This window comes from Sycon ciliatum, chromosome 10 (genome assembly GCF_964019385.1).
Source record: "Sycon ciliatum chromosome 10, ocSycCili1.1, whole genome shotgun sequence".
NCBI lineage: Eukaryota > Metazoa > Porifera > Calcarea > Leucosolenida > Sycettidae > Sycon > Sycon ciliatum.
The window spans coordinates 8,055,977-8,069,358 of record NC_088652.1 but is presented as its reverse complement, the minus strand read 5'-3'; the positions used below and the strand labels follow the sequence as shown (position 1 = coordinate 8,069,358).

The 13,382-nt window shown below is 45.3% G+C and overlaps 2 protein-coding genes across 2 annotated transcripts; one reads left to right on the top strand and one right to left on the bottom strand.

The window, feature by feature from the left end:
• Positions 1-5,408: 5,408 nt before the first annotated feature.
• LOC135826593 (mannose-binding protein C-like) lies at positions 5,409-6,056 on the bottom strand. Its single transcript, XM_065339198.1, has one exon. It carries the CDS (start codon positions 6,054-6,056, stop codon positions 5,409-5,411), a length of 648 nt encoding a protein of 215 aa, XP_065195270.1.
• Positions 6,057-9,115: 3,059 nt separating this feature from the next.
• Positions 9,116-9,844, top strand: LOC135826592 (mannose-binding protein C-like). The gene has a single exon (XM_065339197.1). It carries the CDS (start codon positions 9,116-9,118, stop codon positions 9,842-9,844), a length of 729 nt encoding a protein of 242 aa, XP_065195269.1.
• Positions 9,845-13,382: the final 3,538 nt, after the last annotated feature.

Here is a 13,382-nt window from a genome sequence, read left to right as displayed (position 1 = left end):
TGATCATGTAAGGAAGTAGAGCAATCGCAACAGACAAGTCTATAAATTTTACAAGGTACGCTTGGTAAGCGGGTGAAACAACCTTGATTGAAGAAACGGAAGCTACATACTACGTCATAATCATGATGATGTGTGGCATAATCGGCTTTACAAAAAATTAATATAGTATAGTAGTCTAGTACTAGAGTGCTTAAAAGATTCAAAGATTCAATTAAAGGTAATGACACTGAACTCTGAGTGCTAGTTGGATATGTGATCTGTTTAATTTTTGATTGTGCAGGACAAAGAAGATACTGTACGCTTACTCCGTACCTGGGACGGGTTACGAATGGACGCAAAATCCTGGGGAAGGAACATAACCCCTCTCCACAAGATGGCCAGGCACGCGCCTGGTAGTACGGGGGCCAGGCATCAAAAATGTGGCTGAAAAAAACTTTCGTTTCCACTTCGTCCGCACAACAATTTGACTGCAGATAATGAAAGCAGTGGCCTTCCTGACACAGAATCCACAAAAAATTGCTTCAAAATGCGAATGGAAGGCCTCCATCGAGTAACTTTTCTCGCACCTGTTCAGCCATTGCCGCTTGTCTCTTGCGCTGAGTTTCTTCACCGCGCGAGCAGTCACGCAACGGTAAGTTTTCCTCACGGGACTGTCCCGTCCATTGTACGGCGAACTGAGCATAGTCTGCGCTGCGCGAAACACGCGTACAGAGTCTAGTCTCACACCTCACGTGCTCAGCGCGGTCCACGTGGAGTGTCAAGTTTCAAAAGTGAACTCGGATGTGTCGATCACGTATGGTACCCGTTCACATTGACTGTATCATGTGACTTCGGGTATCACGTGACTGGAAGAGGAGGAGCCGCAAGAATGGCTGTGATGCGGTGCATGGACGATGGTACTTTGCAATGTTTAGGGAAGATACACATGTAGAAGGGTAGCTAAGCTCAGGCAGAAGTAAATGAGCGATTTGACTCATACAAGTGCTTCCAAAATATAAAAGTAGAGGTATAGCACCGTTCACGATGAGAGAGAACTCAACAATAACATTGGGGTTGGTGAAAGTTGGACATAGCAAGATGGAACGGGAAACGAAAAAAGGTAAACATGGAGAGTAGGTGCAAAAACGAGAAACTAACGTGCGAAACAATAACATGCATGGTAAAACTTATCAAACTGACCCGACAGCAGAATTATCGAGATCTGAACTGACAGACAGACAGGCGTTCTTGTGATCACAGCGACCCTTTTACCAGACTGTTAGGAGGTTTTGCGGCAACAAGGCGATGACTACATGTCCTTCGAATGACTCTCCGGGGCGCAGCCTATACATGTGGACCAGAAGGAGAAGCTTAAACTGGGAGAGCCTTTGGGTAAGAGACAGAGAGACATACGCGCACACAACAATAACAACCGTATACGAAAATGGGACAGCTCCCACAGGTGATTCTCAATAAAACTGCCTGAGAAAAACAAGACAAAGAACAGAAGGGAAGACAAGCTGGCAAAGGAAGCATAGATAATTATAGTGAATGGGATATTCTAGCTCTGACCATTTGCTGATGGGTCTGATAAACACACCTTCCACGCCGTAGAAGACGCGTTCCCAGGGATTCGGAAAACTAAGCCTGACTCAATCGTACACGGACGGTGAAAAAACATCCTATGACCAGGTTCCTAAGCCCTCTCGCTTAGGCGAGGAATACATATTGTGTGCTAATCACACCGCAACAGTGTAGTAAAGGACACATATGGACTTCCAAAGGGATGGTGTACGCAAGTCCAGAACTACAGCGAAGCACATACACAATTACATACACAAATGTGCCAGACATTCAGAACACCGTATTGCCTCGGGCGAAGTCATCATGGCTCCAAAAACTAATTCTAACCCAGCAGGTGAAAGTGGCAGGGGATTGAGACTGGGAAAGAAAAGGACAGCACAAGGTGAAACACTCAACGTTACAGTCCGTTTCAAAAAGATTTGCAATCCTGGCGATCGCCCGCGGAGTTTGGCGTCTTACCGTATGAGCACTCGAGCGCTGCCTGGAAAAACTCACTGTGAACGCGAAGAAATATTCCGCGCGAAAGCAGGAAAAATGACAACTCACTCACGTTGATACAGTCATGCACATCTGGTTTACAACAAACGAGTTCTTCCTCGTATCGATAATGGAGTCAGAGAGGACATGTCGAAACGAAAGAGTTGTAAATGTTGACGAGCGGCATGTGTCCCAATTCATTTTGTGACCAAAATAGTTTCTTTGAGCTGCGATGCAGTTTACTCACCGTGTGACGAAAACGACATCGACACGGACTCATTCCCAAGGCCATGACTTGTCGGGCAAAGCTATTCATGTGACTTCGACGAAATTTTGAGAAAAGCAGACGCTTGTGAACGCTGATAGAAGACGGCGTTGACTGCTTAATTCAAATCAATTGGCGATCTTGAAACTAAAATAAATCTCAAAAGCTACAGCGCGATGACTTCCATATTCACTCACGCCATTGCAGTGTTGTGGGTGTGTTCACATGGCGTGAGCCAGTCAAGTGTCAGTCAGTTCGGCAGGAAGCGCGAGCTTCAACAACAAGTCGTTTGGTGCAGCCATCTTCTTTGTCTTGTACCAGCTTGATCACCAAAACAATGAAAAAAAAGTTTGACTTGAGGATAGGTTGGGATTTGAACTCACAACTAATTACCGGTACTTCATGGTCAGCAGACAGCATTCATAACCACAAGGCCAAAAAGGAAAGGATAAATCGTGGGTTTTGATAAAAAAAATCGATACTGGCTTCCTGGGCAAATTCTAAACCATGGGAAAAGGCTGGAAACCTGGCCGAAATTCTAACTCCTTAACGGCTGGTCCAATTGTTCCGAAACCTTCACAGAACAATTTGCCGTGTCCTAACAAGCCATTCTATGTACTTTGTTGCCCAAATTTCCCTTATCTACATACTTTTTAAGACCCAAACCTGATTTTAAATCTTTTTGAAACAGACTATAGGAGCTGTTGTCTAGGTGAGGCATACGTACGGTAAGAAGACACCTGTGGATATTTGGAATCCAAGGACACTTGGCCTTTCCCTGGGCATTAGACCAGCAATCACTGTAAGATCTGCACTGTCATGACGCCTATTGCCACAGCAGATGCATAGCATCTCATCAAAGATGCTATGCATCTGCTGTGGCAATAGGCGTGATCACGGTTCAGCCTCTCTCCAAGAATTCTTGCCAATGCAATACTGCTAGCGTTATAACGATAGTTTCTGCATGTTCTGAGCAGAGCATGCAAGAAATATAATGCATCTTACCTCCTCCCTCATGGTCCGTTTCGAATAGCGCCTCAGGAACGATCGTGATCGTGTGCATTGTGTCGTGTACCAGAAAGCATTATTCTACGTCACGATCAGCAGTGGTGATCACTTGTCACTCCAAACGACAAGCTTCTCCTTGCGCCACCAACATTTTTCGTTGCAACAGTTGATGCAAAAGTGACTGAATTTTTGCGTGTAGTTTTTGGATTTTACTGCAAGAGGAATGATGAAATCACGTGCCTCGTGACACAAGAATGCCAGGTCTCGTAGGTCTCCTAGATCATTGTTCCCTTCAAAAGATTTTGTGCGGGCTTTGGAATGTTGATCTACACCCCAAAGCAAACCTACCGGCAAAATTTGAGCGAAATCTGAGAGATCGACTTGCAGATATGTTCTGGTTTTCTCAGACATGCTCTCTTAAATACATTGACATGCATTACTTGTATTGTCACTTCATCACGGATCAGCTTATGAGAAGGCTAGCCAAGCTTGCTTAGCGATGCCGACGCAAAAACGTCGAAAAAATAATACCCGCTAGAGGACTAAAGAGCAGAGCGATGTGATGGGACCTGTTTACATCTTTGTCCACTTACAGTAGTGCAATAAATGTCAACAGTGTAGAGGAGACGGCTCGATACCGGGACGTTTTGACAGCCAAATTTGTATAGACCCAAACCGATCATCAGCGTTGATTTTTCACACGAAATATGTTTGTGGAAGGAAACTGGCATGTTGAAGTTTGCTCTGGGGCCAGAGTCAATCGAACTGAGCCACTCCTTTGTGTTGACCCATTGCCTCCAAGTTGCCCAATTTTTCGCTTCAAAAAAGTTCAAATCAGAGGTGGCTCCAAACCGGACACGTTTTAGAGTGCCCGTCAAATTCACTCTGGGTCTGAAATTAGGTAATTGCTATCGCTCCACGACGGCCAGTACAGAGTAACAATAAGCCTTGTGTGTGCTTCCATTAGTTTTGATTGGTATGCGGTGCTTTATTGGCGAGAGGCGAGCCGCTGTTTACCTGCGACAAGAAGTTGATTTTTCGAAAGTCGTAAAACTCAAGTCGCAGTGCGAAGCAACACGTCAAAAACTCACCTGCTTGATATGGCGCTTCTGGTCATCGCAGAGCCATGAAATTTTGGCTCGGAGTATAACACATCGTAGTCTCACTGTGACATATGTTTTCTAATCAAAATACCAAGAGAGAAAGTGAATATTGAGTCCGTTCCGGTTTGCAACCGGTGTCCTATTTGAAACCGTCCCCTCTACATGTACATGTACATCGAGGATGCCACTTGTTCTCTGATTGTAATGCTACATGATTGCCAAAGTACCCCGGTCACCACCCCCTGCAATCACAATACCCACTATAGGGCTGAGCAAACAAGACCACTGTGTAATGATTGAGTTTTATTTTTTATTGTAACAAACTTGATTTTGGTTTTTGTTTGAAGTTCTTTATTTTACACATGGATTTTTCTGATTTCTTCTCCAGTGTATTATTTATTGCATTTTAAACCATTGTATTAATTTGCCCGTGAAAGAGCCCGAAAAAACATGTGTAGGTGATATGCTCCGTAGGATGTCAATCCGCGGAGGCACCTCACAACCAGCAGATGGGTTTGATGATAGGATTGCTTTTACTACTTTCATTAGAATGACTACTCAATTATATTATGGGAAGAGATGGCCAATGTCAGATCCGAAAAAAGGACACATCAATAAGATGAAATAGAAAAGAAGACAGACAATCTAACGAGGAAGAAAAACAATCGATTGAACAAGATGTCAGAATAAAACACGCAATGGCAATGTTTCGGGGGGTGGGGGATGGAAGGGTGGCTAAGCCAACAATGGATGAACGCAATGATATCAACTTGCTTAGGATTAGAGGGATTGACAGAGAGGACTGTTCACAACGACAGCCATCCCAACAATATTATTTGCTGTCGGTGTAACGAAAATGTGACACAGCAAGGTGCAAAGGAAAACGAAAAGAGAAAAAGAATATAAGGAAGAGTAGGCGCTAGAATCGAGAAACTAATGCTTGTAACATTCCCACGCATCACAAACCTTAGCAACCTAACCCGACGGCAGAATTATCGAATCCTGAACTGACATACAGACAGGCGTTCTTGTGAGCATGGAGCATCGTTAAACATGCCAGTACCACCATCCATCTCCACACAGTCTTCACCGCCCGGACCCACGTTGTTTGGCTCGCCCTTCAGAAAGTTGTTGATCACAGCGGGCCGCCCAGAGACATCTACGAACCTTCCCTCGGTTTTGAAATCATTGTAGAACAACCAGACACCAGGAACGCCTGTGAATGGGCGGATGAGATTCTCCAGGACAATGAATTCTTGCATGTTGCTTGGACTGGCCAAGTCTCCACCATTCCGTCGGCAGTTTCGGCGCGCTTCTCCACGTGTCATGGGGCGATTCTCGTAGCGGTAGATCAAAAGTCCAGTTCTGGAGTTTCTGCAACATTGGACAGTCATTGACGCTGTTCTTGCCTCGCGCTTGCTCACAGCACTGGAGGTGCTATTGACCTTCTTTGCAGTTGTGTAATCACCTGATGCACGTCGCTCCTCCGCCAGTTGACGTGCCTGATCAATCTCTTCTTCGTCCATGGAGGATAAGTAATCTTCAGCATCGCGCTTACTCTTATCCGCGGTAATGTCGTCAGCCAAAGTCATTGAGACCAGGCACAGAACAAACGTCAGAGCAATGGTAAGACGCATCATGGTTGTGTCACTAGAGGAAAGAATATATTTCTGATAATTAACACAGCTGGCAATAGCGACTGGAGGTTGGAATTGATCAAATGAGGGTTTCGTCTCTGAACTTAGTCAGCTCATCATGGTCCTTTTATACTCGCTTTCGTGAGATCTTTGAGGCGGGCAGGTGCTGACTAGTTACTATACTATAGCTCTTTGTTCCTGTAATATCGCTAAAATGGACAGTTGACGCTGGGGGAGCCGTTGGTTAGAGTAGGGACAAGCCATACGAAAACACGTACATAATGCACACAGTCTTTAGCATGAACTTGTTGAGGGTATGGGAAAAGGAAAAGTCTGTGGAATACAAAATGACTTTCACCACTTTAGTATCTGTCGATTATACTTCACTGCTGATGCAGTGAGACGTCCATCAGAGTCGGGGCGCCGCTGCGGTGAAGACACAATGGCAACTGTTTTTCATTTAAAATACCCGGGAAGGACCAAATATTCTTGGATTGCAATCATTGCTGGTTTCTAGTTACCGAATGTTTGGCCTCGTCAAGCGCTCATGACGTAGGGATATTTCACCTTGTGGCGTTCTTTTCTCATCCTGTCGTAGGCGTTGCCACATTGAAAAGCTGGGTTGGCGGAAGGTATTGGAGCCAATATACTTAGTTATGGCCACGCGGTGTCCGTAAGATCGACGTCTAATTTTTCTTATCCTGCCGCTACTGAGGTTATCCCTCCCAATCATTCAATTTTATACATGTAGGTGTAAAAGCATCACCCACTACCTTGTTAAGGCAAAGTTGGAGAATGCCTGAATAGTTTCAAAGCTGACTACACCCTTCTCCTGCCTACAAACACACGCACACGCAAGCACCCATGCAATCCCTCTCTCACTCTCACACACACGTTGCCCGTGGACGACAAAGAATTTACGACATGCTGGCACCCCGGAACAAAATCAATGGGCATGGATATCTTGACTCCGCTCGTCTCCATTAGCACCGTGAATAGTTTTGAAACTTGGATGCTGAGCAAATAGTGTTCACGCTAAGCGACTTGCCTCGTTGTCGCACTATCTATCTGTATATACTCAATCTGCGGACAGCATGCTGTTTCGTTCTTTTTGAACTCATCAGCGCAGCACAGAGGAAATGAGGCCGAACCTGATAGCAATGGAAATAAAAATTTCCAATCTGTATATATATATATCTCGTTACCTTGGTGGACTGTTCTGTCATAACTGCTAGCATAAGGTTTTTTTTACCTTTATCAAAATGTGAATAGTTTTGAATGTCCCCTATGCCTATGGTATAGTGTTCGGCAAGCTGAGCAATGCTCGTTAAACTTCGATCCTTGATATGAGTGACGTCTTTCTCTAAGAGGTCTGCCATCAGGTAACTTTAAAACGACGAATGGAACATGGAAAATACCAGCCGCGCTCTAACACGCGTGCGCTTCCATTATTGTTCATTTCCGGGTTCCCCAGGTTTGCATGCATAGTACAGTGTGCCTCTCAAGGGTGCAGTGCGTGTCCTGGCCCTGATCTCAACTAGCGTGCTTGTGTAGCCGTCACCACTTAGCACAAGAGCGCTAGTACTAATAGTCTCTTGTACGGGCAAAACCAAAATTTGATCGTGACTGCCACAGGTCGAGTGTGATACCCAGGAGTACGCATTGTTCACATTATGCATAGTGCGAACACGGTGTTTGTACAAGCCACTTGGAACCAGTGGGTGTTCATACAGGAAAATCCAGTTGCATGCCAGGCATGTAAGATGTGGTCCGCATATCCAGAAAATTTGGTGGATAGGGGGGAAATTTGATTTAGGCACCAACCTATTAAAGTGGCATAATTACATGCAGTGAGATGTTACTTGAAAGTAATATTCTAAAGGTCAAGGTATCGATTGCCGCACGGGATGGAGTCCGCCCTGCACACCCAGAAAAACATACATGTACTAGCGGTTAAACATGTACATGTATACGCACATGTAAATGTTTTTTTTTTTTTTTTTTTTTTTTACTAAGGCCACAGCTTCCAATCATGACATGCAAAGCAGCGGTGCAGCATCGCAGGCATGAATCGTGGACGTGGTGACGGGGTCTGATGTGCTCCACCGACCTAGGGTCTCGGCTTCACTGCACAGCAAACGCGTCGAAAGAAAACGGGGGCTAATAAATATCGGGAGATGGGGGAAGAAGAAGAGAAGAAAGAAAGAGAGAGAGAGAGAGAGAGAGAGAGAGAGAGAGAGAGAGAGAGAGAGAGAGAGAGAGAGAGAGAGAGAGAGATAGATAGAGAGAGAGAGAGAGAGAGAGAGAGAGAGAGAGAGAGAGAGAGAGAGAGAGAGAGAGAGAGAGAGAGAGAGAGAGAGAGAGAGCGAGAGAGAGCGAGAGAGAGCGAGAGAGAGCGAGAGAGAGCGAGAGAGAGCGAGAGAGAGCGAGAGAGAGCGAGAGAGAGAGAGAGAGAGAGAGAGAGAGAGAGAGAGAGAGAGAGAGAGAGAGAGAGAGAGAGAGAGAGAGAGAGCGGTAACGCACCATCAGGCACCCCGCTAACGCAAACGCGCATGTGCACAAGGAGATAAGCCGAAGCTGGAATCCAAGCCACTTGTCAATCTAATAATTATTGTGTAGGCTTTCTGGGAGACTGTAATTGCAATTTAAGATGAGTACTTTCCCAATTGGTAATGCGAACATGGCAGCATGCGGTTGAAGACCATTCGCAACCAGCTCTAATCGAACCATACTGCGCCCACTGCACAGCATTCTTTCGGATCTGTGGAGAGTTGGCCGTTCCCAGGGCATTCTAAGACCTGTCACCATAGCATTATTTAAGGATATACTGGCGTCGCCTTTTCGTACTCAGTAAAACGTAGGGTGTCTAAGCCAAAAATACTAAGAGGATCCTGAAGCAGTCGGCACCTCCCCGTTAAAGAGAGTAGCAAGCATACAGTATAAAATGGGCAGCTGAAACAACAGAAACCAAACCAACAGTTGATCCGCATCGATCATATAATTAGTCGATATTGACAAAATTAGCCTTCAGAAAATATTCTCTACTTTCCAGTGAAGTGAATATGATGCGTCTTACCATTCTTCTGGCGTTTGATCTGTGCCTGCTCTCAATGACATTGGCTGGCACAATTTCCTCAGAGGATAGCGGAAGCTATGCTGAGGTTCTCTTTGACTCCCTGGACGAAGAGGAGATTGACAAGGCACATAAATTGGCTGAGGAGACTGCATCGTATGCGAGCAAGAGCCATGCTGAGGAGTACTTGGACAACCTGGACGAAGAAGAGATTGATCAGGCACGTCAAGTGGGTGCGGAAGCACATTCAGCAGGTGCAAAGAAGGCCAACAGCACCTCCAGTGCTATGGGCAAGCGGGAGGCAAGAACAGCTTCAATGACTGCTCAGTGTTGCAGAAACTCCAGAACTGGACTTTTGATCTACCGCTACGAGAGTCGCCCCATGACCCGTGGAGAAGCGCGCCGCAACTGCCGACGGAATGGTGGAGACTTGGCCAGTCCGAGCAACATGCAAGAATTCATTGTCCTAGAGAATCTCATCCGCCCATTCACAGGCGTTCCTGGTGTCTGGTTGTTCTACAATGATTTCAAAACCGAGGGAAGGTTCGTAGATGTCTCTGGGCGGCCCGCTGTGATCAACAACTTTCTGGAGGGCGAGCCAAACAACGTGGGTCCGGACGGTGAAGACTGTGTGGAGATGGATGGTGGTACTGGCATGCTCAACGACGTTCCCTGTTCACAAGAACGCCTGTCTGTCTGTCAGTTCAGGATTCGATAATTCTGCTGTCAGTTTGCCAAGGTTTGTGATGCACGCAATTGTTTGCCACGTGATTTTCTCGATCCTCTACTTCCCCCCCCCCCCCCTCTCTCATTCTCTCTTATTTTTCTTTCTCTCAGTTCTATTTCTTATATTGCTATCTGCAACTTTGTTTCACAGCTTATGTGAATCAAGCATTGTTGACTGCTAGGGTGGTTATGGCCTTTAGCGGTGCATTGCATGTACTTCACTCCATCTGCCATTGGTGAAAAATCATGTCATTAGCGGTCTTTCAGTGCTAGCCTTTACCCCATTCCAGTTCCTCCTGAATTAGAATCAAAGTATTGAAGTTTCTGAGGTTGCATTTCATTGCATTAAAATGTATTGCTTCATGCCCCCCCCCCCCCCCATCCATGTTTGTATTGCCATCCCATGGTTTCTTCGCCGTGTCGTTTGCATTCACCCACGATGTAGTCATTCCAATACCTGCAATCCAATCTGGTCTCTGATTTTGTGTCTTGCGTGCTCCCAGTCAGTTTTTGGTGTGCGTGTGATGTAGACAGTGCTCGTCTTTACTCTGCATGAAAACATAATCGGCTTGGGTGAGACTCGGCTAGAGGCTAAGTGTCCCGCATCCGTATGAATGTCACCACCCATCCTTCAAGGATTTAAGTAACCTTATTTTAAACTCTCTTATTATTGACCCCACAGAAACTTGTGATCTCTAAGCGGTCAATTATAAGCATAATATTGACCGCTTATATTGACCACTTAGTATTGACCACTTAGCCCTCGGCGAGGACTTTAAGCTTTTTCCTCAACTTAGAAAAAAATCAGAACTGAAAGAAGAAAAATCTGAAGTCAAATGTTGGGATTTGAACCCAAACTGTCAGATTCTCAGTCAAAGAACTTGGGGAACATATGTACTACAAATGACAACTGAAAAGTTCTGTTTACAGAGAAGTAATGTCCACTGTAAACGTCATATGAACATACTATGTACTATTACAATAGTATTCATTTCTTCCTATAAACAAAGCTAAAAACAGCGTAGGTATGCTATGTCATGATAAATCTATTACTGCCCTCATAATCGGTGCAATAATAGATACTTAAAAGGTAGTTGCCCATCGGATTACAGTAGGAGCAGGTACGGATTTCCGTGATCCACATTATTGATGTTTGCTGAGATTTGATGAAGACGGAACGCCATTTTAAAATTCGTGTCTCCCAGAACGTTCCCGCGTTTAAATTCACCACCATCTTTGCGCTCTGTGGCCAACCACATACATGTACATGTACATTGTACTTGTACATACACTCATTTGCCCAACTTTCAAAGGCTTACCCTCTGGATATGTAACAAAATGTGTTCCAGAACTCTGTTTAATTACATGCACATGTATTTCATTACAATGTAGGTTGACCCAATGCTGTAGACAGCAAGCTGGTTCGGCCTTTTAAAAGCAGAGCCTCCGGAAGTAATTGGTCCGGTCGTACCATTGTCTTTTACACTTTGTGTATACTGTATAATATGGCGGGAGCGTATGCCCTCCTCAGCTGTACACATGCATTGGTTGCCACAAAGTTGGTCCGGTATTAACCTGACCAACCGGACCGGTGCTGGCGGGCCTGAAGAGTACCCAATTATTAGGTTGATAAAACACATGTCCGTCTACACGCGGCGAGTATCACACGATTTATCCAAAATGTACAGGGTGTACTGGGTGTTAGTGGCCATCATGAATTCACTTCGGGAATGGGCACGATAATTATACTTTTAATACTTTTCTTTACTGTGCTGCTCACAATCCGCTCACGTGAATCACCATGACCATTTCACATCCCAGTGTTTGCAAGTCTAGTGCTGCACAGCACCCAGCGTGGCATTCATTCCCCTGACCGGATTTCTCTACATCTAGAATGTAGCTACAAACTGTCCTGTGACATCTTGAAAATCCATCCTGTCTCACCAACACCTTCAGTTCACGTCTCTTGCCTAGTCGATTCGTGGTGATTATCTTTTTTGGCAGGCTCGTGTATCATTACATTTTGTACTGTACAATGTACACGAATGTCCAATACTTGATCAGGCTGGTACTGTAGCCAACATAATGTTATCTACATGTCAATCTACATGTATGTCAGCAAGCACGGAAAGTAGTGGAGTTGAAGTACCCACAAGTGGTAGATCTCGAAAACTAGCTAGCGGTGCTAGTAGTAGTAGGACTCAAGTAGATAAACATTATTGTACATGCACAGCTAGAGACGTATACATTACTCTAGTCATTATCTAGTCAAGTGCTAACCAATGTTATCCTCTCAATGTACTTTAAGAGAGCATGTCTGAGAATACCAAAGTATGTGTGCAAGTGGATCTCTCCGATTTCGTTCAAAATTTGCAGGTAGGTTGCCTTTGGGGTGTGGATCGACTGTGCAAAGCCCTTGAAAAAGTTTCTGAAGGGAACCTTGAAATTTGCATACCCCTCAAAAATGGCCGAAATATCACATTATTTATGGGTCTAGAAACGAGTCACGCCACAGCGTATACAAACAAGCTATGAACAAAACTACATCAAGCCAACATTGCCTCACCTTAGAAGAGTTCCTGGAGCAGTACCGCTTAGCCACGCCAGCATCCCAGAAGACGAGGTCCATCACCCCCTGACGCCACAAATGATCGTCTTGAAAATAGCCAATTTACAAGCGCTGGCAAAACAGCCAGCTACGTCCTCAATTGGCCAGAACTATACACCGGCAGATAGTAGAACACCTCTTCTAGCGCTGAGGACATGTCCCCCATCTTCCTTTTGGGGTTTTCTTGAAATAAACATTTTTGAATTTTTCCACTCGACCATGCTGAAATACGGCCAAAGTCATACCTGCGCAGGAAAGCTCGCCCCGTCGCGACGTCTCCTCAGCAATTTCTACTCCAACACTACTCCCAAGGCCGCAGAACAAAGTGTAGTTTTGACTCTGACAAGGAAAAGCAGCGGTGATCACTTGTCACTCCAAACGACAAGCTTCTCCTTGCGCCACCAATAATTTTTTGTGCGACTGTTGATGCAAAAGTGACTGAAGGCCTGAGCGCAGTTTTTGAATTTTATTGCAAGATGCACGGTGAAATCACGTGCCTTGTGACGCAAGAATGCCAAGTAGCGTGGCCCATGGCTCACGAGATTTCAGAGTCACCTTCGTCAAGTGCGCTTGTTACTCGCCTTGAACGCCCGTTGGTCTGGAAGTCATCCCACTTGTGTTGTTACTGCGCTCAAGAACACGCTGGGAGTGTTGTAGGCCCACGAACCGGGACTTTCCCTGACCATGTAGGTCGAAGACCAGTGAAATGATGATGAAATCACATTCTTTATGACGTAAGAAATCTCTCATGTAGTTCACGCGACAAGTGCGTGCAGTCAGTGCTACTCGCGTGCCAGTCAACATAGTCCATCGGCCAAGTCTCAAAATCGAAAGTGGTGATGCACTGAGCTTCCAACTAAACGCGACCATACCCAGCACGTAGAGAATAATATATCAGAGAACACTATTCCGTTTGTTGGAC